Below are 26,597 nucleotides of genomic sequence, written 5' to 3'. Positions count from 1 at the left end.
AAAAAGTCAAATCCTCAGCTGAAATGTACTTTTCTTACATTTCAGTTCCAGCTAATTTCGGTGCTGCTCACTGAGTGCCACAGTGGGGAGCCATCAGCCGGGCCTAGCAGCAGAGATATTCAGACAGGTCACTTCTGCTTTCGGATACCACCAACCCCCCCCCCAAAAAGACCCCCCAGAAAAGGTGCAGGCTGTGTTACCAGAGAGGCATTCGAACGGAGACCAGTTTCTACTGCCCTGATTGTCCCTCTCAGCCTGGCCTTTGTATTGGGAACTAGACAAAGAAAACTGTGTATAAAAGGCACTTATAGAATATTGAAACAGTGGGAACTGTTTTAAATTATTTCATACTCAGGGCCAATAAATTCTCAATACAAATAATATTCTTGTTGTAGTTCTTCTGTTAATTGACCACTGACTATATCTATCTCTATCTCTATCTAACTTTTATTTAGTTAATTTGGGTGGATGATAGTTCCTGGGAAATTGGGGAGTTTAGTGCGTATGCTAGGGGTAAAAATAGAAATAAAAAAAATCCACAACAAAATAAAACATTATTATAACATTGTTTTGTTAAAGTTCTTGTGTAAAAAGTTCAAAATGCTTAGGAAGTACAGTTAGAGAATTCTGACAGCGGATTCAGAGGTGACAGACAGTGCCTTAGAGTTTTACCCAAAATGGGACATGGACCCAGCGTAAAAATTCAAAGTTTGAAACAGACCTGAAATGGCAGAGTCTCAAATTTGCCCCTCCAACATCCACATATACCTGGGAGAGGTACACACGGGGGTATTGCTGTACTCAGACGACATAGCTGAGTGACATATGAAGCGTTATACTGACATAGCACACCTAAGGATTGTAAACTATGCAGTAAAATCTCAAAGTGTGTGTCAAAAAGGCAGAGAAAATGCTTACTACTACTAGACTTGGTACTCACTAGCAAAAAAATGATCCCAACCTAAGGTTCAAAATGGGCCTTTTGAAATACCCCGGGGTGTCTTCTTTAAAAAATGGTAGGCCTTTGTGGGGAAAGTTTGAATAAGCAACCTATTAGACCCGAAAATGAGTCACAAACCTATAAAATTCTGTAAAAACTGAAATGGTCAGGTCTCCTATATGGCAGTGTAGCTTCAGGAAATACGGCCAAAGGCATACATTGGGGGTATCGTTTTACTCACAGGAGATAGCTTAGCAGAATTTGGGTTGTTTGATCATATTGGAACATATCAAATATACAAAATGCCCAGCACAAATGTAACGCATAAGTTAAAAATGTGAAAAATATTTTTTTACCACAAATTTTGACATATAATGGTGGGAAAATGGCGACATGTTAAGGCAGTGATGTCTACTTTATATAAATATACTTTTGTGTAGCAATTTTGTTTTCTGTGACGGCTGTTAAACTTACAAGTCAAACATACCAACTTCTACATTTTTTTTCACATTTAAATTTTATATTATGCACTTTGAAAAACAAGACACCTAAATGAATTTATTTTTAATTACTTTTCCTAAGCTGGACATATTATGCACACACTATTATTGCCAAAACTGTGAAATATATATATATATATATATATTTTCAATAATAAATTAGATTTTATATATGTATAAGTCACATCAAAGTAAAGCCCATGTTGTCCTTTAAAAAATTATATACAATGTGTTGATTCAATAAATGAGAGTGATGCAAATTGCAGTTGAACACACAGAGCAAAAAATGCAAAAATAGCTGGAGTCGTTAAAGGGACAATCCAGACACCCAGACCACTTCTGCTCATTGGAGTGGTCTGGGTGCCAACTCCCACTACTCAACCCTGCAAGTGTAATTATTGCAGTTTTTTTATAAACTGCAATAATTACCTTGCAGGGTTAACTCCACCTCTAGTGGCTGTCTACTAGACAGCCACTAGAGGTCACTTCCTCCTTCATAGCACAGATTATCTGTGCTAGAGCGTCGCTGGACATCCTCACGCTGTGTGAGGACCTCCAGCGTCGCTCATTTCCTCATAGGAAAGCATTGCTTTCCTATGGGTAGCGCTAATGCTAACCATAGCATTGTTTTCCTGGCACTTGAGTTTTCCTTTAAGGGTATGTCCAGCTTCTGAAGTCCCTAAGGGGTTAAGACAGGGATATTTGATGGAAATGTTTGTACACAATTGTGCATCACTACCTCCAATAAAACTTAACACTTTTACATCGTTTTGTTTTTTTAATTCCTAGGAAAGTGACTTAATAGACAGTTCCCCCTTTAACATAGAAGAGAAGTGTCACTTGATTAAAGACTAAACAAATGGAAGTCAAAGAAATATTTTAGGTCATTGTAAGAATGTTTAATATTTACAAAAAAAAATAAAAAATAAATGACAAACCAAATGAGCAGTGCAGCCTGCATTGCTCTACATAAATGTCCCCCATGGAGGGTTAACAGAAAATGCATTTTAATGAATACAACATAATATGACATACCTAAACCACTGTTAAATTACAGAGATACTAATCCACTTCAACTACTGGAAGAAAGAAAACTTTTTTTTTTAAAAAAAAACCTCATCAATATATCAATAATACTTAATCTGTGACCAATTTCAAGGAAACGGAAAAGTTTCAGAGGCACTGTTGCAAATGAATTATGACTGAGTGGCATGTTGCATATTGGTTTAAAAGGAGTTAAATATTTAGAGATCTAAATATTAAAAACCTTTTTTTGGCTGTGTTTAGAAACAAAGTATATAAAGACTTATTCTTCATTCCATAAAAAAGACAAAACAATTTGTTGTTCAGGAGCATAATTTTAAATACAAATTTAGTACACTCCTGTATTAAACACAATCAGAGCATTTTCAGATTACACTTCTATGTGTAATGGAACATTTTTCATATTAAGTTAAATACATTTAAGATATGATCCAAATCATGACCGCTTCATCCAAAAAGAACAAATCACTTGAAATGATATTCAATACATAACCTTCCAAAACAAGGCAACTCCTTTATAATAATAACTTCAGTTAACACATCCCAATCCTTCCATTTTTGGTTTTCTGTATGTGTTGCTCCTTCCATATTCCTTGAGCGCCATTTGATAATGTGCTCCTTTTGACCTTTCGACGTTCAATACAGTATTCAGATTTGATTTTGGGAAATCCGAATTAAGTCGTAAACCAACTAATTTATCAAGAGAAAAGCAAATGTACAAAAAACAAAAAGCCGAGCAACTCAAGGCTCAATTAATTTTTATTGTCCTGTATCCAGAATTAATTGGTCGGGATTGAAGAGAAGGTGGTCACCTCTGGTCCTGGTATTGTATCAACATTGTGTTTTGGGAGTAAGGTCTGTAACAAAGTAGCTAAAATATGAGAAAAAGAAAGATAATGTAAGAAATTAAAATTCAGATGTTTTGCAACAAATACAGCAGAATTCAAAAGGCCAGGCAGGATAGAAAATAAAAGTAAATCAGAGACAGAGACAAAACAATCTGCATTGTCTACGTACCAATCTTATACATCCTCTGTCTCAGTTTCTTTTATATCTTCCTCATCCTCCTCATCTTCAATATCTTTATCCACTGGAGCACCTCCATCCTTGGAGATTTCTTCTACATGTGCAAGCATGTCCGCCATAAGAGCTTCTTCCAGTTTTTTCCTCACTTGCTGCACAAGTTCTTCTTGTTTTCTGAAAGAATCATCATGGTTGTGGTAAGCATAAGCTACAACATCCATAGCATATTTGTGGACACTCACAGCTCCAAAACATTGAATTTGTTATGGTGCCATGGGGTCCTGGATGCAGTCGCACCTTGAGGGGTTTAACAGTTTATCCTGAAAGTTCTCAAGACATCACCCTGCTCCAGATCCCTGTGTCTACTCTCCCATCCCCAACTTCAATGTGGAAGTCTTGGACTGTGCACCGGTGATAGGCTGTTAGCATCAGTCCAAAAAAGACATGCATTTAATAGGTTATGACCTCATTAACACACTGTAATTCCCCTTAGCCTGGTCCACTCATACCAGAAAGACACACATTAATTTTTCAATAAGACCAGAAGCAATCTGTGTATGTACCTACTAAAGTTGTGTTGGTGCCGGAATGTCCCCTTAAATTGATTCGATGTAAAGCCAGTAAGGAACTGTAATCTTTTTAACATTGGGGGCAATTAAAGGGTTACTCTAAGCAGGGGCAGATCTAGAGCCTAATCTCGGGAAAGGGCACTCAGATTATTTAAAGGAACAAACACTACAGCTCTCTGTACTGGTTATGGTGCCAGGAGTGCCATGGTGCCCTCCCAGAGCAAGTAGTCAAGCCATTAAGAACATTTTGTCAATTTACCTGGGGTCTGCCAGGATAGGGCCTATAGTAGTGTGTGTGAGACGACAGTGTGTGAGGGGTGTAGTGTGTGTGTAGTTGGAGGGGGCTGATTAAAACAAATGTGTTTTGTTTTTTTAATTGCCCAGGGAGGGGGATATCGATTGTGAATCCATGGTGGTCCTGTGGAGAATCCGCGGCGGTCCTAGTGGGTAGTGAAGTCTAGCCGGCAGCTCCTATGGCTCGAGTTCACTTTTGCAAGAATGGAGCGTTGCCATGGTAACCGCAGCAACGCTCCGAGCTCGCGAGAGGAAACCCGGCAGAGCTGGGGGGGGCCATTGCCCCCCCCCCCCCCCCCCCCGGATCCGCCATTGACTAAGGATTACGGCCACTACATTGGTTTGAAGTGGTCATGGTGCTTAGAGACTGTTTGCAGCATTTCAATTTGGTACACAGATTAACCCCTTAGCTGCTGTATACAATGTGTCACACTGAGGGGAGGGGATGTATGGGAGGTAATTATTGTACCATTGGCTATTGTACCAATTACTGTAAATCCCTCCCTTGCATGGGAGAAACCTTTATAAGGAATCTGTGTGATTAAAAGTTCAGTTCTGCTCCTGATGCTGTGTGTCGTCCAGTCATTGGGATTGATGTTGGGATATTGTTGGATTGTTTTGCCTGCTGGAATTATTGCCTTATGGATTTCTAATACTTGTTCCTGAGCCTTACTGGGATCTTAAGTGGAGATAACCTGTGGAATAGCAGCTCTCTGCTACAAGAATGTAAGTATGTGCATGCGCAAGAATACTTCAGTGACTCTGGCCCCTAGAATATGAAGTCACCAGAAGGGAAAATAGTCGCACAGTAAAGAAAGAAGCCTCTATCATGCTGCTAGATTTTCCCTTTGGCCACAGAGAATCCTGGGAAGTCCAAGCAAATTAAATTCAGCTACAGGGGAACACAGTCTCCTGAAAACAATGAATGAACAGTGCTGTAATATCTTAAGTGATCCATACCTGATGTCCTCGTCTGTCACCATAAAGGCTTTGCAGAGTGGCTGGGAGGTGTTGAGCCAAACTCCAGGGTTTTTCTCCACAGCTGCAGAGAGCTGGCCAGTAATTGGCATAGTACTTGTGTGTAATGCACTGGCTATTGCAGAGAGTAGAGTCTCATCTGTGCATCCAGGCCCAACACCTACGGAGGAGAGGGTAGATTAACATTGTAGCATAAAAATGAAATGAATAAAAATTGAGCGCAATTTGTTTAGCAAATGTAATAACTAGGTAAAATAGAGGCTGACCAGACGTGCTTTCATTTCCTAAGCCTACCGCAGTAAGGATCTGTAATCTATTAAAAAGACACTATAGTCGCCAGAACAACTACAGCTTATTGCCTTTGTTCTGGTGAGTAGAATCATTACCTTCAGGCTTTTTGCTGTAAACACTGTCTTTTCAGAGAAAATGCAGTGTTTACATTACAACCTATGGATAACTGCACTGGCCACTGCTCAGATGGCTGCTAGACTTTCCTCATAGATATGCATTGATTCAATTCATCTCTCTGAGGAGATGCTGATTGGCCAGGGCTGTGTTTGAAGTGTGCTGGCTCTGCCCTTGATCTGCCTCCTTGTTAGTCTCAGCCAATCCTACGTGAAAGCATTGTGATTGGCTCAGACCACCACTTCTGATGTCAGCAGACAGAGACAGTTAACAGGCAGAGGCAGCAGCTTCAGACTTGAATACAATATTTTACTATATTTAAGGAGGCAAAAGGGGGCTACATGTTTGTGTTCCTGACCCTACAGTGCTCCATTAATCATTTCACCTGTTGTAACAAGGGCCGTAGAGTCCGTATTAAAAAAACAAATAAATAAAAAAAAACTTTCGACTCCTTTTTATTTTATGGTACCTCCGACTCCAGTAACCCAAAATTGCTTCTGACTCCACAGCCCGGGTTGTGACATTGTTAATCTCAACCACCACAAACATGAACACCTAAATCAAGTTATCTTTCTCCATATTAAATACTATGCATTTTTTTTTCCTCTCTCCTTTATATTTTCAAGGAACAAAAAAAAATAATTCACAAATAAAATCAAGATGTATTTTCCCAACATGAAATACAACAGAAAATGAATAAATATCCCTACAATACTACAGTCAATAGACATATTGTCATCAAGGAGTCTCTTTCTCACCAGTATAAATCTGCAGAATCATTCATTATCCCACCCTTTTGATTGCAAAACAAATGCTATTTTTCTAGACAATAAACCTGGTCCTCTTATTTTGTAACGTGTCTGCATAATCTTCAGTATATAATGTCCCTTTGGAGAACTGTTGATAGGCTGAGCCAATCAGCTCATGTTCTAAGCCTATCGATGCTGTCTAAAAATGACTGAATCCGATACTGCTAAGGCAGAAGTGTCAAACTGCTCTAAATCAGTCTGACCATGAACTGGAGGATGGTGTCCACACTCCACTAGTACCATAAACTCAACAGATGTATGTACAGGTTATAGTACTAAGAATGCTCCTTTATAAGGGGAACATTCACCGCTCCGGAAATTGGACCACTGAATAAAAGGATTTTACACTTAAAACACTTGTTAACAGAGCAACACACGAGAAGAGGAAAGGGCTGATGTCTGATACTAGGCCAAGGATGTGAACGACTGGTCACCTTAGGGCACCTCCAGAGCGGACACTTATTCCCTCAGGCAGAGTAGGCACCTGTTTACCTGGACAGCAGGTGCATACTATGCCAAAGTATACTGGGGGAGCAGGCAGGATAGGGTGGCGCAGGAGCACTGATCTTCCAGGTCCTCACACTACTCCCTCGTGCGCCCTCTGGGTGATGCCAGGAGCCAAAATATGACATCACTCTGGCTGTGGCCTCACTAAACAGTGCGAGAGGGAGCAGTGTGAGACCTGTGAGAATGCAGGAGCTCCCCTGGATCCCAAGGAGATCTAAAAGGAAGGGAAGGCTGGATGGGCCTTAAAAAAAAATAAAAATAAATTGTGAGTGTGCGTTCAAGAATGTGTGAGTAGAAGGGTGGCCGAGCTGAGCATGCAGCAGGACGTGTAGGGACCGAGCTCCTCACCCCCTGGCTAACAAATAGCAAATAAATAGCGGCCCAAACGATCCAAAATAATCCAAAATGGTCCGAAACAAAAAATCCCAGGCCCAGGGTGGCTCCCCACGCCGCCACACGGGCACGATGGACAGCTTCATCTGCACACCGAGCACACAGGGCAGCTCCGGACCGCCGGACAAAATGGCGCCCGGATCCCCGAGCCAAGATAGCATGGGGGATTCCCTCCCAGACGACACGCTGACCCAGATCAGGCAGGAGCTGTCCAGGATCTCAACCCAAATGCTTACCAAAGCTGACTCGGGCGGCCTCCTGAAGGAACTCCGGACGGCTATCAGGGAGGAGATCACGGCCTTGCGGACTGATTTGACGGCGGTTGAGGTGAGAGTGGAGGCCCTGGAGACTGAGGCGCAGGCCAGCCGCACGCAACACCGGGCCGCGGAACTGGCGACCACGAGACAAGGGAACATGCTGCTATCCCTCCGACGCCAGGTTGAAGACCTGGAAAACAGGAGTCGGCGGCAGAATATTCGGATCCGGGGACTCCCAGAGCCCGATACAGCTCCTCTGCCTGACACCCTGCGGGCCCTCTTCCAACAGATCCTGGGCCAGGAGTGCCCCAGGGAGATCCAGTTTGACCGCGTGCACAGGGCACTGGGGCCCCAGCGCCCAGACAGCAGGCCTCGCGATGTCCTTTGCTGCCTCCACGCGTACAGTCTTAAGGAGAAACTAATGGCAGCTGCCAGGGACACAGAGAGCATCCAGTTCCGAGGCTCAGAAGTAACCCTCTATCAGGACCTCTCCAGCCTCACATTGGATGCCAGACGTGCCCTCCGACCCCTCACGACCACCCTGCGAGATAGGGGGATCCCTTACCGATGGGGCTTCCCCTTCAGCCTTCAAATCAAGCACGGCAACACGTGGATCCAGGTGCGCTGGCCCGACGATATCCCCAGGGCACTGAGGACCCTCAGACTGCCGAGCATCCGGGTCCGCAATTGGCTCCTGGACACCCCACTGGCACCCAGACAGGACCCGGGCATAGAGGACCACCCGCCCGCGACAAGGAGAGAAGATGCCCAGACACCCAGGATGTGGGGTGGACCGGGCGGAGCGGAGGAGTGACCCTGGAACAGGGAGCATGAGCGGTCCGGTACCGACCGGACCGCGAGGTACTGGGGTGGTCCTGGGAGCTGGGGAGCAGCAGACCCCTAGCGGGATAGTTTAGCATAGGTGGGGTGGGAGGACGAAGCAACCCCATGAACATCAACGGAGCCGCCTCCTCTGCCGGGCAGGACGTCCCTGGCTCCCTGCCCCGCGGTGCCCCATGTAACCGTGACTGTAGTACTCGTTGTGCCCCCCTCCCCCCCCCCCCCCCAGCGGAGGATAACCCTAGAAGTCAGTCCCTCCTGAACCCATTGATCCTAGTCCCCTAGATTGCGATAACTGAACTGCAACAGTGCTAACTGCGAAGCTCACTGGCCCTATCCCAGAAGCATAGGCCTATTGCCAATATTGGGCTGTGCGTGATGCCGCGGCCGCCCATTCAGAGGAGCATTTCACACGAACAAGAGGCCTCTCAAGGTCCATATTGTGAGGATAGCACACAGCGCGTTTGAGCAGATAATGGATGGGCAGCTCATGCAACCACTGGCCTGAGCACACAACCCCCAAGAAAGCTGGTAACGCTCATTGTGGACACATAACACACATCCCACATGGCGCTTTGTTATACTTAGACAGCAGTCGCATATAAGCAAGTAAGGCCACGAACGGGAGCCAACCACAAATCACTGAGTGGCACTCTACACACACCAGCGACCCCCCCACCCCCCGAGTTAGAATAGGGACCGGAAGCGGTAGCCCCTGCCCGGGGTTTTGGGTGGGCTGTGAGGGCACTTGGAGTGCGGACGGGGAGTGGGACTCGGGGAAGTGAACTGTACGCTCTGTGCCTGGACAGCACCCGGGGAGACTCGGGATGGGGGTCAATTTGGTCTGGGGCTGCGGGGGGGGAGGGGCTGCGGGGGGGATCAAGCTTGGGGGGCTGGTGGGGGGGGGGATCTGTCCCGGGGCCACCAGCGGAGACCGACTAGCGGTCGCCCCAGACCTTTAAGTCCCCTGGGTTGTGGGAGACTGGACCGAGAGAGACCCGCCGGAGCAGCCCGCCCGACACTGCCCCACACCATGATAGCATCAGAACGGGAACCTGACCAGTATATTCTCAAACCAGACCGCAACTTAGTAATGGCTGGCCCAGACAGACGCTGAGGGCCAGGGGGGAGGTCACGATGGAACCACATATATACAGGACAGGTAGTTCTTATCTGGGGACACACCCATCCTTCACACCTGCCCACATTGCAGGCCGCACGCACACCCACAGACGGACTGTAAATCACACTAGGACTGGGGAACGGAAGGGTTGTTAACTTAAGACACGGAACGCCCAGACCGGATCCGCCACCTAGACAGTCAAGTCGACCTTTGTACATAGTTTCATTGTTGTGTTTGTTTACCTCTTTTGACCCACTCACCCCGCGATCACAGACGCAACCACCCCACCGCGACACCGCGACTTGAGGATACCGACTATACGCGAGCCTACCACACCAGACAGACACACCCGGACTCCCCCCCCCCCTCCCGACCCCTTCTCCTCCCCCTCCCTGCGTCGCCGTCCCTGCCCTCATGCCCTCCCCGGGGGCTGGGGGGTTCGCCCCGGCGCCCCTGCGCCTCTGGTCCAACAATGTTAGGGGTCTGAATACACCGGAACGGAGGTCGCACCTACTGAGAACAATGTGGGCAGACAGGGCGTCGGTGGCATTCCTCCAGGAAACCCACTTCCAGGGGGGTAGCGCCCCGGCACTTCGGGATTGGAGGTACCCCTTGGGATACTTCGCCAACCACGGAGACTCCAAGAAAGCAGGAGTGGCCATCCTCTTCGCTAGCACTGTGCCATTTCACTGCATAGAAGAAAAGGCGGACCCGAATGGGCGCTACTTGTTCCTTAAAGGCACAATAGCGGACCGGCGCTTCACCTTCGCCTCTGTATACGCCCCCAATGCCAGACAACACCGCTTCCTCGCTAATACCTTACGGTTATTGGAAAGCTTTCGGGAGGGGCTCCTGATCCTCGCAGGCGACATTAACGTCCCAATGGACCCCCGAATGGACACCTCGAGGGGCACTAGCTCATTGTCGGGAACCTGCCTCCGGGCCACTCAGACGGCACTTCGAACAGCAGGGCTGGCGGATGGATGGCGGGTCCTTCACCCGGAGGTGAGGGATTATTCCTACTACTCCCCAGTACACTGTGGACACAGTAGGCTTGATTACATCTTTATCTCACAGGAGTACCTTCACTTGCTACACTCGTGTGAGATCCTCCCTGCTAACTGGTCCGATCACTCACCAGTCCTGGCCGTCATGGCGTCCCCCCTCCATAAGCCCACGCGCCGGCACTGGAAACTGAACGACCAACTGCTGACCGACACGATAGCCCTTGCGGACGCTAAAACAGTGCTTCGCCAATACTTCGATGAAAACGACCCCATGGAGACATCGCACCTGACCCGCTGGGAAGCACATAAGTGCGTAATCAGGGGACACTTTATCAAGGTCGGCACAGCGCGAAAGAAGGAACTACACAGGCTCCTAACGGATCTCCATACGCGGGTCGCCCAGCTAGACCAAGAGCACAAAACCACAAACTCAGAAGAAGCATACCAAGCGCTATTGGAAGCCCGACGGGCCCTACAACGCCAACTGTCAAAGCAACTGGCACACTCGTTGAGGAGGTCCAACCGCCACTTCTATGAGTTCTCCAATAAGTGTGGCCGCCTGCTCGCCAGAATGCTTCAACAGAAACGCCGCCAGAGCCACATTACCAAAATCAAGACGCGCAGTGGTCCCCTCACGCAAGTCCCCGACAAAATAATAGGAGAATTCCGGGAATATTACACCAAACTCTACAACATTACACCTGACAGAACAGACATTGAGACACACAGGAGACAAACGCAGATACAAGCATACCTAGATCAGCACGTTACTCGGACTCTCACACAAGAACAAAGCGAGGAACTTGAATCCCCCATTACGATCGAGGAGCTACAGGGGGCCCTAAAAAACACTCCGCTCAACAAGGCCCCGGGACCAGACGGGCTACCCCCACGCTACCTTAAGGCCTTCGGAGAGATACTGCTGCCAGAGCTGCTGCCGGGCCTGAACTCGCTTCTGGAGGATGGACGGTTTCAGGGGGACACCCTTCTGGCAACCATAACGGTCATACCCAAGGAGGGCAAGGACCCGGCCGCATGCTCCAGTTACAGGCCGATATCGCTGCTAAACTCGGACCTTAAGCTATTCACAAAGATCCTAGCGACCCGCATAGGCCGACTGGTCTCCACTCTAATCCACCCGGATCAAACGGGCTTCATCCCGGGGAGAGAGGCCAAGGACAACACGGTCCGGGCACTTAACATCATGCACTCACAACAGCACTCCGACCGGGGTAGCCTTCTCCTTTCCACCGACGCCGAGAAGGCTTTTGATAGGGTGGACTGGCAGTTCCTACAAACCACGCTACGGAGGATGGGTTTCGGTCCCAACATACTGCGATGGATCGCGGCGCTTTACGAGACCCCGAGGGCCCAGCTCCGGATCAACGGGGTTCTCTCCCCGACATTTGAGATAACAAACGGGACCCGGCAGGGGTGTCCCCTGTCCCCCCTCCTGTTTGCCCTCTCTCTGGAACCATTTCTGGAGGTGGTCAGACGGGATGGGGGTATTACGGGGATCACCCAGGGCGACCGAGAACACAAAGTGGCAGCCTACGCGGATGACCTCCTCTTCTTTATAAGAACACCACTGGTCTCGTTACCTAACCTACTCTCGGCTTTCGACGCGTATGGAGCACTCTCAAACTTGAAACTTAACGCGACAAAGTCGGAAGCTCTCCCCATATCCCTGACTCACGGGCAGGTGGAACAACTGGAGGCACGCTTTCCCTTTCGGTGGTGCCCGCAACGACTAAAATACCTCGGAATCTGGCTGACGAGGGACCTGGACCGGCTCTACCAGGAGAACTTTCTCCCCATCCTCCGCACACTCCAAACGGACCTGATGCGTTGGGGGAAGCTATGTGTATCATGGTTTGGACGGATAAATACAGTGAAGATGAACTTGCTACCACGCCTGCTGTATCTGTTCCAGACCATTCCAATAGCTCTCCCACAAGCCTTCTTCAAGTCCCTGGGCTCTGCGATACTGAAATTTGTGTGGTCGTCGGGCCCACCGAGAGTGAGGAGGGCTCAACTTACCCTCCCGAAACATCGTGGAGGCACGGGACTGCCATCTATACAGGGATACTACCAAGCCTCCCATCTCTCCCGCATCATCGACTGGCATGTGACGGACACGGACAAACAATGGGTCCACCTGGAGCGGACGTGGGCGGGGGGACGGATCCCACTGGTGGTGTGGACACGAACCCCGATGCGAGATCAGGAACTCAGGAACCACCCCTTTATTGGGGCGACACTGAGGATATGGTCGACCATCCGCTACAAGCTGCAGTTCACGACCTACCCCGCGCCCATGACACCGGTAATACACAACCCGGAACTGGCTGACGGCCTGCGAATGCGGGACATAGAAGGTTTTGGAGGGAGGGGGGCCCAACACCTCCGGGCGTGGTGTACCAGGACAGAAATGAAAACATGTGCCGCCATGACAACACATACCAGGCCCACGGGCCTACACCAATTCCGATACCACCAGGTTAAACATTACTACGCCACTCTCCAAGGGAAACAGTTACTACAGAGACCCCACACAATTCGAGGCATTCTGCTCCAATGGAGAACATTTGACTCGTGGAATATCGACACTCTATGCAATGCTCGGGTCAGCTGACCAAGGGACGCCGGCACATTTCCACTCTAAGTGGGAGCAGGCTACGGGGGTCGCCCTGACGGACCAGCAATGGGGGAAGATACATATCCTAGCGCACCAAGGGATACTGAGCACCAAAATGCAGGAACTTAACTATAAAGTCCTGACCTGCTGGTACAGGACCCCATCCAAACTGAGATCCATGGGGCTGACATCAGATGGCACATGCTGGCGATGCAACGCCGCCGAGGGAACAGACCTACACGTGTGGTGGGCATGCCCCCGGATCACAGGCTACTGGCAACAGATCCATGACAAACTCGTGGAAATCCTAGACGAAGACATACCCATGGAACCCATGCCTATGTTGCTCAACCACACGCAGATGCCGATACCACGCTACAAAAAATCTCTAATTAGGCACTTCCTCAATGCGGCCAAGAGCCTGGTCCCAGCCAGATGGAAGTCGGCGGATGTCCCCACGATATCACAATGGATAGATAAGGTGGACGAAACATACACGATGGAGACCCTCACGGCTGAGCTACGGGGGACTCAGGAGCGCTGCACCCAACTGTGGACCCCTTGGATCATCTACATGGCGGACCGGGGGCGGGACGCGCCGGGGCGGGCCCGCCAGGGACCTGGGGGAGGAGCTGGGGATGCATAGGGGGGAACGTGAGACACAGGGACGCAGACCCCCCCCTTCCCTTTTTTTTTTTTTTTCCCTTCCTTCTTCTTCTTCTTCTTCTTCTTCTTCTCCCTTCTCCCCCCCCTTCCCCTCCACCCCCTACCCTTGCCTCGCGCCCAAGACTCGACTGACCCCCCCCGACCAACAGGACTCGACTGACACCCCCCCCAACCAATAGGACTCGGAATGTACGTTAAGGGCCCCCACCCACACAAGACTAGCCTCCCGAGGCCCGAGCGCAGCCACGAGGGGGACCGATAGGCCCGCGCGAGTAGCATAGCGACACCAGACTCCATAGGCGGACATAAGCGGGTGGGAGACAGAGCGGGGAGAGACACACTCGCTGCACACAACCAGACAAGCGATAGGACATAGCCGGGCTCTAAAACTAGACGGACATCGGACGAGACCAGTGGGCCCCACCATAGTACTGATAGGATCTCTCAGGGGGGTGACCCGTACAGGGACCCCTTACCCCCGGCCAAGACATAAGCGACGCAGGCAGCCCAAAGGTGGCTCTCTCCACCCAGGACGGCTCAGGGACGCTACGACACCCATCCCCAAGACACAGATGGTGGGAGACACTGCCCGTACATCAGGCCGACGAGGCCGCGACCCTAGGGAAACTGACGCTCCACAGGGCAATTCCACCTACCACCCTCCCCCTAGGGGAACGGGCATGACCCACACCTCGAACCGAGGAACCACAACCCAACCGCACATCGAAATGCACCCCCCGGTCTGCCACCCCCCCAAGACCACGGGGTGGGTGTGGGGGCCGTGGGGTGGGCATTGGGAATAGTGACATCCTTAGTTGACCTCCAGGGGCCGACTCCACCAACCCACACGGACTCAATCACCTGCGGAGCCCCAACAATAGGCCAGTAACTCAACGGAGGGAATGACACGGGGGAAGGGTATACTAGATGGGGTCTTTAGCAAACCATTGTTATGTCAAAAAAAATGTTTGTACTGTTACCTAAACATAAAACTAAATAAAGAATGTAAAAAAAAAAAAAAGAATGTGTGAGTAGGTCAGTGACAGTGTGTATGCCTGTCTGTTAGTGTGTATGAACAGTTGGTGTTTGCACAAACACTAAACACAAGTACACCACAGCTTTCCAATAGCAACAGTACATACAAACATACAACTGAATTCAAATGCAAACAATACTCACATACAGAACATATATTGAAATACACAAAACACGCTTAAAAGCATGTTTTGTTTTTTTTCTATTGCGTTAAGGGTTTATTCACAAAAATTGTAATGCACTTAGTATACTATAGTCTTTAAATGTGTTGAATCAGTCTTACAACCAAAGGGATAGGGGGTAGGGAGTGGTACATGGAACAAATTATTGTTCTGTCCCGGGCGACCATAACTCTGGTTACACCACTATATGTAACAATTTAAACCAACTGGTCACCCATGTGTTTCTTAACATGTTTTTTTTTTTAGCTTTGTCAAGCTTCTGTGTTGGCCAGCAGATATCTACAGTTGCCATCACTAACTGGTGAATGTTAAAAGGACACTGTAGGCACCCAGACCATTTTTCCTCTCTCATTAGTTCATTTTCCCGCAACCCCAGGCGTCTCTTTGACACCTTTAATTCTCTTCTTCGCCCTGCTGTGGCCACCCCCAAAACTAACCTTACTTCTGATAACTTTGCATGTTACTTCACTGACAAGATTGAACAGCTAAGGAAATTCTCCCCTCCCTGCCTTTCTGTTTCTCAATCACACATAGATCATGCCTTTCCTACCCTTCAGACATTCTCCCCAGCTACTGACTAAGAGGTGGCTGCTCTTCTTTGCTCCTTTCGCCCCACCACTTGCCCGCTCGATCCTGTCCCATCTCACCTTATCAGATCTCTCTCCACTTGTCTCGTGCCTTCTCTAACACACATCTTCAACTGCTCGCTCTCTTCTGGCATCGTCCCTGCTGACCTTAAACATGCCACTGTAGTACCTATACTAAAAAAACCATCCCTCGACCCATCCACCCTCTCTAACTACCGTCCCATATCCCTGCTCCCTTTTTCCTCAAAGCTTCTGGAAAGACTTGTCTTTACCCGTGTGTCTCATTTCCCCAATTCCAACTCTCTCCTTGACCCCCTTCAATCTGGCTTCCGCCCTCTCCACTCTACAGAGACTGCCCTTATCAAAGTCACTAACGACCTAATCGCAGCTAAATCCAAAGGCCACTACTCCATACTAATTCTTCTTGACCTCTCAGCGGCCTTTGACACCGTTGATCATGCTCTCCTTCTTCAAACTCTTCAATCGCTAGTCTCTGTGACTCTGTCCTCTCGTGGTTTTCCTCTTATCTCTCCCAACGCTCATTCAGTGTCTCCTTTTCTAATGATACCTCCTCCCCTCGCCCTGTCTCGGTTGGAGTCCCCCAAGGCTCCGTCCTTGGTCCCCTTCTATTTTCTCTTTATACTGCCTCTCTTGGCAAACTTATTACCTCTTTTGGATTCCACTACCACCTGTACGCTGATGACACCCAGCTATATCTCTCCTCCCCGGACCTCTCCCCTGCCGTCCTGCAACGTGTCACTGCTTGCCTTTCTTCCATCTCTGACTGGATGTCCTCCCGCTTTCTGAAACTCAATCTCTCTAAAACTGAGCTCCTTGTCTTTCCTCCTCCTAATACTGATCCTCCTCTTTCGCTATCCCTTCAAGTTTGTGGTACCAACATCAGTCCATCCTTGCAAGCGCGCTGTCTTGGCGTCATACTTGACTCTGGTCTCACCTTTGAGCCTCACATCCAGCATGTTGCCAAATCCTGTAGATTCCATCTTAAAAACATAGCCCGCATCCGCCCCTTTCTTGCACCAGATACTACCAAGGAGCTTGTCCGTGCTCTAGTAATTTCCCGCATGGATTACTGTAACCCTCTCCTGATTGGTCTTCCCAAAAGCCGTACTGCACCCCTACAGTCCGTAATGAACGCTGCTGCTAGACTGATTTTCCTCTCTAGTCGTTTCTCTCACACCTCACCCCTCTGCCAGTCCTTACATTGGCTTCCTGTATGCTATAGGAGTCAATTCAAGGTACTAACTCACACCTATAAAGCACTGAACAACTCTAGCCCCTCTTATATCTCCTCACAGATCCATAGGTATGTCCCTTTTCGGTCTCTCCGCTCTGCCCGTGACCACCTCCTGTCCGTTGTCCACACTCGTACGGCCAACTCGCGCTTGCAGGACTTCTCGCGGGCGGCTCCCTTCCTATGGAATAGCCTGCCTACCGCCATCAGACTCTCCCCTAGTCTTGCATCTTTTAAGAAGTGCCTTAAAACCCATCTCTTTAGGAAAGCTTATGGCCTCCAAGACTAACCAATACCTCACATACCTGTCTCTTGCCCTCTCCTAAAGGGCAGTCCACCTTATTTGATTGCAAATTCCTGTCCTAATGTGTTTTACACCCCACCTCCTATAGAATGTAAGCTCGATTGAGCAGGGTCCTCTTCAACCTATTGTTCCTGTAAGTTTATTTGTAATTGTCCTATTTATAGTTAAATCCCCTCTCATAATATTGTAAAGCGCTACGGAATCTGTTGGCGCTATATAAATTGCAATAATAATAATAATAATAATAATAATAATAATAATAATAATAATAATAATAAGTTCATTGAAGTGGTCTGGCTGCTAGGACCCTTTTGCACTTGGTGCTGCAATGTAAAACATTGCAGTTCTATAGAAATTGCAATGTTTACACTGCAGCTCTAAGTCTGTCCTCTGTGGCTGTCTCCCAGACAGTCACTGCATGTGCTTCCGGAATCCAAACAGACTTTTGGTCTGTTATCTGATGCTGGATGTCCTCACGTTAGATTTTCCCACTAGGAAACCATTGAATAATGCTTTCCTATGTGGAGGTCTAATGCACGCACAGCCATTGCCGCGCATTAGATCACCCCCGCCGTCTGAAGTCGACAGGGAGGAGCGTGGGCAGAGCCTGATCCAGTGCTGGATTCAAGTAAGTGGGCAAAGGGGAGCCCAGAGGTAAAAGGGGGGACTATTAACCCTATAGTGCCAGGATCCCTTTAAACAAGCTCTCAGTGACTCATTTCTGTAGCTTCTTATTATTGCCAGTAGCCTCCCTACAGCAACATTTCTGGAAGACTATCAGAGTTATTCAAATTACCCAGATTATTTTGTACATAAAAAGGAGTAGAAAACAAATAGCTGTAGTTGTGACTATGGCTGAGTTAGAGAAGGTTTACAGATCAGCTATTCTTGTCACTTGATCTAATTTGAAAATTCTGAGTTTAGTGAATAACCCTGCAAGGCTCACGTTGAATTTACCCCTTAATTTCTGCCACTTCACAATCTGTAATGCCTACGACATACCAATTATTGCACTTTTCCACATGGCAACTTTAAAGGGACACTATAGTCACCAAAATAATAGCTTAAAGGAGCACTTTAGGGTCAGGAACACAAAAATGAATTCCTGACCCTATAGGGTTAAAACCACCATCTAGCCACCCTGGCTCCCTCATGCCTCCATAAAAATTAAAAAAAAAACAAAAAAAAAAAACACTTACTTGTATCCAAACCTGAGGCTGCATATTTTGGCCCGGTTTCCTTTAGACCTGCCACTGCCTGCTGACATCAGAAGTGGTAGCCTGATCCAATCACAATGCTTCCCCATAGGATTGGCTAAGACTGACAAGGAGGCAGATCAAGAGCAGAGCCAGCACACTTCAAACACAGCCTTGGCCAATCAGCATCTCCTCATAGAGATGAATTACATCTCTATGAGGAAAGTTCAGTGCCTGCATGCAGAGGGAGGAGATACTGAATGTTTGGATGCATTTTAGGCAGCCATGACCCAGGAAGGATCTCTAACAGCCATCTAAGGAGTGGCCAGTGAAGTTATCACTAGGCTGTAATGTAAACACTGCATTTTCTCTGAAAAGAGACAATGTTTACAGCAAAAAGCCTGAAGGTAATGATTCTACTCACCAGAACAAATTGGTACAGAACAAGCTGTAGATTTTCTGGTGACTATGGTGTCCCTTTAATAAAGCAGTTTTGATGTATAGATCATGCCTCTGAAGTTTCACTGCTCAATTCTCTGCCATGTAGGAGTTAAATCACTTTCGTTTCTGTTTATGCAGCCCTGGTCACACCTACCTGCAAGTAATATGCAAAGTCTCCCGGTAAAGTGTGATCTAATGTTTATACTTCCTTTATTGCACAGTCTGTTTAATTTAGAATTCCATATTTTCTGCGTTGTTAATAGCTTGCTTTACCTTGCAGTTCAGAGTGTGACAGATGCCTCCTACATGGATTGCACCGTGTAAACATTTTCTGGTTAATTTTAAAAAGGTTTCTGCCTTGCATCATTCGGTATACGAACTAAGCGAACACTTAAAAACTACCCAGTTCGTATACAGAACAAACTGTTGAACCAACCGACCACCCAGGACCATCATGTGCAGCTAGTTAACCCTCTTGACCTTCCTAACACCTTCTCTAACCGCAATCCCTGAACATTCTAAGTGGTCGGCTGGGTGGCCGCCATTCGTATGGAAGAACATGAGGTGGCGGCCATCTTGTTTTGACGAACACATCCAGCGGGGTTTGGTCATCCAGCGCATGGAACTATCATCAGACAACTCGACAGCCCGAACACCACTGAGACTTCCATCCTCACCTCCACAAGAGACCGACATTCTCACAGGAACCTGGGTATACCACCCTAGCAGTCCACAAGATGGAGACGCTTGATAAACCCCACTTCGTCAGCCTGATGAACTACTAGATCGCATAGCCAGGGGACGGTATCGGACCACCATCAATTTATGAAAAGGTTGTTGGCAGATTCCCCTAGCCAAGGAAGCTATCCCCAAGTCGGCCATTGTCACCCCGTTTGGCTTTGTACCAATTTAGAATCATGCCATTCGAGATGAAGAACACCGGCCACCTTCCAGCATATGGTAGATAGACTCCTTGATGGCTTCCAGGATTTTGCCTGTGCACACACGGGAAGACCCTACCCTCCACAAATATAGGGCCATTGCTGACACCGAATAAGAAGGGCTAGAGGGCGAAAGGTTTATCTGGGAGAATAGGTTGTATAGATTAACTGAGATCCACGGTAAAGGGTCAGCCCCACCCCAGAAGCGACAACTGGTAATTCCTAGGAAATACCGGAGGGAGCTGGTTTTCACAATTTTAACTTTGGATCGAGCATGACATCCCCCTAGCAGGACATTGCACTCCTCACCGGATAACTCAGAATTTCTTTTGGTCGGGTGTTTCGAGAGATATGAGACGGTACTGCAAAACGTGCGATACCTGTCAACAAGTAGGTAAGTGCGGGGACCATCCCAAACCCGACTGATATCCATGCCGGTTATCGAAGAACCCTTCAGCCGAATAGCAGTCGACCTAGTGGGGCCCTTACAAAAACCTAGTCCATCCAGTAAAAAATACATACTTACCTTGGTGGACTATGCTACTCGGTACCCAGAAGCAGTCGCTCTCACTAATATCCAGGTAGACACTGTTGCTGAGGCATTGGTCAAGATATTTGCTAGGGAATGTTTCCCAAGGAAATCTTCTCTGATCAAGGCACGCAATTTACTGCAGAGCTCACCCACCAACTGTGGAACATGTGCATCATCAAACCCATCCAAAGTTCTCCCTACCACCCCCAAACTAACGGTCTTTGGGAGCACTTCAAAGGTACGCTCAAACAGATGTTGAAAACCTTCGCTGACGAACACAGAGACTTTGAGAGATTTATACCGCACCTTCTATTACAGAGAGGTGCCGCAGGACTCTACAGGGTTTTCCCCTTTCGAATTGCTCTATGGGAGAAGGGTAGGCGGTCCCCTTGATCTCATAAGAGAACACTGGGAAGGGGAAACAGAACGAGGGATCCCACATTGTACCGTATCTTTTGTCATTCCGGGACCGCATGGATTAATTGGCCAGGATGGTAAGGGAGAACCTCCAATTGGCCCAGGGAAGACAAAAAGCTTGGTACGATAGCGCACAGTCAGCACACCTTCCAGGTGGGCGAAAAAGTACTAGTGTTAAAACCAGTTAAGAAGAATAAGCTGCAAGCAGCCGGGCAGGGACCCTATAAAGTAGTGGAACAACCTTACAACACTACATATGTAGTCGCAAGCTGTACAGATGAGAGAATACGGAGGTCTTTCCACATAAATATGCTGAAAGAATATCAGGAAAGACAGGAAGAGGTCGTTGCTATATGCACCCCAGATCCCGAGAACCTTCCCCTACCCAACCTATTAGGGAAGGAGCCCCAACCTGATCTGGTGAACTCCGTTAAAATAGGAGAAAAAGGTTAAAGGGACACTCCAGGCACCCAGACCACTTCTGCTCATCGGAGTAGTGTGGGTGCCAACTCCCACTACTCTTAACCCTGCAAGTGTAATTATTGCAGTTTATATAAACTGCAATAATTACCTTGCAGGGTTAACTCCACCTCTAGTGGCTGTCTACTAGACAGCCACTAGAGGTCACTTCCTGACACATAGCACAGATTATCTGTGCTAGAGCGTCGCTGGACGTCCTCACGCTGTGTGAGGACCTCCAGCGTCGTTCATTTCCTCATAGGAAAGCATTGAAAATCTTTTTCAATGCTTTCCTATGAGAGCGCTAATGCCCATGCGCGGCATTGCCGCGCATTAGGTCTCCACGCCGGTGGGCGGGATCAGTCTCGCCCACCGGCCGACGGAGACAATAGGAGGAGCGGCGCGGAGGAGGAGACCGCGACGAGGGACATCGTCGCTGCCTCAGGTAAGTGACTGAAGGGGTTTTCACCCCTTCAGTAACCGGGGATTGGGGGGTGGGAAGGAGAGGGTACCTCCAGTGCCAGGAAAACGGATTGTTTTCCTGGCACTGGAGTTTTCCTTTAACGACCCTAGAGACTGAAGAAGCCCAGCGCTTACTAATAGACAAGAGACCGACATTCTCACAGGAACCTGGGTATACCACCCTAGCAGTCCACAAGGTGGAGACGCTTGATAAACCCCACTTCGCCAGCCTGATGAACTACTAGATCACATAGCCAGGGGACGGTATCGGACCACCATCAATTTATGAAAAGGTTATTCCCAGATTCCCCTGGCCAAGGAGGCTACCCCCAAGTCGGCCTTCGTCACCCCGTTCGGCTTTGTACCAATTTAGAATCATGCCATTCGGGATGAAGAACGCCGGCCACCTTCCAGCATATGGTATGGTGGATAGACTCCTTGATGGCTTCCAGGATTTTGCCTGTGCATACCTGGATGACATTGCGATCTATAGTGAGTCCTTGGAGGGGTAGTGCTGGACAAATTCAGGCAGGAGGCCTGACTCTTAAGCCAGACAAGTGCCACATCGGTATGGCAGAGATCCAATACTTGGAACACCGGGTAGGGTGTGGGAAACAACAGCCAGAACCCGATAAGATAGAAGAAATTGCTAACTGTCCCACACCCCGCACCAAGACCCACGTATTGGCCTTCTTAAGAACAGCTGGGTACTACAGACGCTTCGTACCAGACTACAGTACTATAGCCAAACCCGACTGACCTGACCCAAAAAAAAAGTCTACCTAGGCAGGACCTGTGGTCTCCCGCATGTGAAGCCGCTTTTCAGTCACTCAAACAAGCGCTGGTAAATGCTCCTGTCTTGGCTGCCCCAGTCCCTAAAAAACATTTTATTGTGCATGCAGACGCTTCCATGTTCGGACTTAGGGCAGTTTTGAGCCAAGTGGGAGAAGATGGAGGAGAGCACCCTGTTGCGTGTCTCGCGTAAGAATGTTTGGCGTTGGTTTGGGCGCTAAAGAAATTGACTCCCTATTTATATGGACAAGAATTTACTTTGATCACTGACTACAACCCGTTGGTCTGGCTTAACCGGGTCGCAGGGGACAATGGCAGATTACTATGCTGGAGCTTGGCCCTGCAAAATACAATTACACCATCCAATACAGACCCGGGAAGTAGAATAGCAATGCCGACGGGTTGTCCCGGCAAAGGAACTTACCAACTGACCCAACACAGGACAAAAGGGTCAAAATGGGTCTGCCGGAGTGTTCCACAAGGAGGGAGTACTGTGACGGGTGCCTCCTTCATGAATAGCACCATGTAAACTTTTTAACCCCTGATCTGGGTGATTTTTAAATATGTTGCTCCCCCAGATCGGGGCTATCAGGGGATATAATGTGTGTGGGGGATTATATGTGAGTTTTTGGAGTACTTTCCGGTTCCCTGCAAATTGTGTTCTTTTTTACCTAGAGATAATTGAGTTAATACAGTATCTGGCTCAGTTCTCTCTCAGGCAGTAGGAAGGGATTGTTTGATTGTAATAGGAGTGTCATACATTTAAACATCATTGTTATTGGTCTAGGTCTTTATCTTGTAAGTTCCCGACAAGGTCCATGTGGGAGTACCCTCATCATAGAGGCTTGTAGGGACCAGCTATACCTGCTATAATCACTCAGCTCTTTTAAGAGCTATACTATCCTGGGAAATCAAAAAGCCTCAATCTGGACAGGGGGAAAAGAACGGCTCAGGCGGCGAAACCCCTCATCCTCTCGGGTTAGCCGCCCCACAGTTTTACAAAGCAGTAGATAAAAACTTCAATAATCAAATTAACATCTGACTGAAAATGAAATGCAGGCTTCATCAGTCAAAGCCAGAGGAGGTGTGGCTAGGGCTTCACGGACAGAAACCAAAAAGTGATTTAACTCGTAAATGTCAAAGAATTGAGCAGTGAGACTGCAGGGGCATGATTTATACACCAAAATGGTTTCATTAAGATAACATTGTTTTTGGTGACTATCATGTTCCTTTAAGTAGCAAGGTGATAGCTAATGTAATTGCAATATGTGCTGCAAAATATAGACCATAAAAAGGACTTGTCCTGTAACTAATGTCATTAAACCATTCTGATCACAACAAGCAACACCAGTTTTCTACTCACACATAAAATCTGAATTTGTAGTTCCCATCATAGATCATAAATTCTATGGACACCAATAAACCTGTCAGTAAAAACATGCACAAGTATAACATTTATCCCCATTACAGTTTACGCTTTACCATTTTGAAGTTACCTTGTAATCCTTTTGGCAGTTCCATAGTTTTCACCAATTCTTCGGCTATGTCATAAGCATTTAGTCCGCTAAGTTTCTTTTCCCAAAAGAGCTGGGGAGAAGAAACATGAATAATATAAAAAAAAAAAAAAAAAAAGTTAGAATAATTTGTTAAAAACTGTTCTTTTTTGCATTTTACAACTACAAACAGCTCAAAAGAGTAAAAGGCACATTAATCATACATGTCTCACCTGACGTGGTTGGTCAACTGCCTTTTGAGGGTCACTTTTAACCTTGTTAGTGGGATGGTTGGTCACCTTGGTTACAGGCTGCTTAAAGATGGATGCAGTTTGTCTGACAGGAAGTGCTGTGTTTAGATCGGGTTTCCCCTACAAAGAAATTGTGTCAGTTTGCTTCCAAGATTTATATTAAACCCATCAGAACCCATTTGCTCTTGTATAATATGAACCGCAGATCTAATACCTTAGCTTGGTTTAGCCCATCATACCGCATGCGTTGGCGGTTCTTGTTGATTTTGCTCATCAGCATCTTCCCAGTGCGAAAGTCAAAAGTGCTGAGGTCCATAGAGTTTCCAAGATAACGGGCCAGCTGTGGCTTGCTGCGGAATTTCTTGCCGCTCGGGCTGAAACCAGAGGGGAAAAAAAAATACTTCAGAAACAGGACATTTGAACTCTCCCTTTGAACAGGTGATCACCCATTGGTGCATACAGCTATCCCATCTATGTCAGTGTCATTCATGGACATATTCATGTGACTATTTCTAGCTACTGCCACCAACTCCATCCTCACTCCCTTATGCCGCCAACATATTTGCTCTTGCTCCCCTCTTCGCGGCGACGCTCACCCCTCTACATGCCGCAGACAGCGACAACGCACAGCACTCTACTCATTTCCACAAGCAAAACCTCTCCACCTCTGGCTGCCACTATCACCAGCTCCATACGCACTCTACCCACCTCCTCCAACCTAATTTACCCACTACCACCATCTGTGCTTTCACTCACCCTTCCAGCTGCCATACCCCTTTGTCCTGACAAACTAATTTGTGCTCGAGCCTTTCCCCATCAACCAATATTTTTTTATTTTTTTTTTACCACTACTTGACCAAAAAACAAGAAGCTTAGGATCCTTTAATCACAACCATCTTTTGCTTTTCATTTATTTATATTATTTTTATTACTAATAAAAAAAAATAATAAAAATAAAATATAAAGTTGTCTCTTAAAGTGCATACACTCGACTCCAAGAGTTACAGTTCTCTAAACATTGTTTTATTTTTTTTCTTTACCATACCTAATTCTGCTGGCCATCTGCATTTTTTGTTTTTCCCATTCTGAACAACTAAATGTAATCCAAAAAAAAAAAACACAAACAAAAAAAATCAACAAAAATAAAAAGTTTAGCAATCTCTAGATGCATGGTATTTGAATTCTCCCCTCCCCATGCTCTCTCAGCCTGTCTCCCCCTCCCTCCCTGCACTGCCCTGTTAATCCCTGCCTGCAGCCCTGATCAATAACTAATAATCAGTAATCAATCCCTAATGACCTGCACTCCATCCCTCCCTCTCCTCCCTGTCCGGCTGTCTCCATGCTCCCTGCTTGCTGGCTGTTTGTGGCATGTCTTTGTCTGCCCACCATGATGACCAACCTCTCTCCATCTCGCCCCATTCTTGTGTGGAGCCTATGCCCCCCTGGCCCCCCCACCTCCTTAATCTGCATGGCATTGCCGGGCTTTCCTGCCTCCAGAGCCCCCATCCCCCCAGCCCACCTATAGTAATAGACATCGCTCTTGCCGGCGGACAGGCCCGACCTCCGGGTCACCTCCTCCTTCTTCCACCCCTGCGGCAGGGCCGAGCACTCCCACCGTTTCCTCTCCATACCGCGCTCGGTAATGATATCGTCGTTGGCTTCGCGTATCCCTCCGCCGCTCGGATGCGGCCCTGATTGGATCCATTCGCCATAACTCTGCGCGCGCTGATTGGTGGAGGACATGGCGGAGACGAGGCGAGGCGGGCTGAGCTCCACTGTGACGTCACGGTGTGGTTGGGGTAGAGAAACCATCATCACACACGCGCGGAGTTCTAAACGCGAGAGTGGGAGGGTCGCACGGGAATCCTGCGGAGAGAGCCCACAGTCTCGCGAGAGTTCGGAAACAATAAAAAAAAAAATAAGCGTCTGTCGCCAGTATAATCACTAGAGTAGTCAGCGGGGTTTAGAACTCTAATTGTGGGAAACTGAGAAAAAAAAGGGCGGCCATTTTAACTGTGGGCAAGGGCACATTCATAACACAGTTGGAATCATAGACATATAATACATTATATGTATGGCATTATATGTCTATGGGTGGAATGGTTTCCATGTGACTATGGAGAGGCGGTTTATTGTTTTTCATTTTAACCCCAGCACTCTAAGTACCATAACCACTACAGCTTTTTGTATTTTACACACCGCCCAAGTGTCCCTGTAGTATGAGGGACAGTCCCTATTTTTAACCCAAATCACTCTGTCC

At 47.7% G+C, this 26,597-nt stretch overlaps 1 protein-coding gene across 1 annotated transcript; it reads right to left on the bottom strand.

Moving 5' to 3' along the window:
- Nucleotides 1–2,770: 2,770 nt before the first annotated feature.
- On the bottom strand, nt 2,771–26,144 carry MBD3 (methyl-CpG binding domain protein 3). Its single transcript, XM_063453290.1, has 7 exons — nt 25,857–26,144; nt 24,552–24,711; nt 24,320–24,457; nt 24,090–24,180; nt 5,331–5,508; nt 3,502–3,681; nt 2,771–3,355 (listed from the first exon to the last, which is right to left on the bottom strand). The coding sequence occupies exons 1-6, from the start codon at nt 26,078–26,080 to the stop codon at nt 3,507–3,509; spliced, it is 966 nt and encodes a 321-aa protein (XP_063309360.1). The 5' UTR covers nt 26,081–26,144; the 3' UTR covers nt 2,771–3,355; nt 3,502–3,506.
- Nucleotides 26,145–26,597: the final 453 nt, after the last annotated feature.

This window comes from Pelobates fuscus, chromosome 5 (assembly GCF_036172605.1).
Source record: "Pelobates fuscus isolate aPelFus1 chromosome 5, aPelFus1.pri, whole genome shotgun sequence".
NCBI lineage: Eukaryota > Metazoa > Chordata > Amphibia > Anura > Pelobatidae > Pelobates > Pelobates fuscus.
Note: the sequence above shows the minus strand (reverse complement) of the source record. Positions and strands in the feature narration are given on the sequence as shown.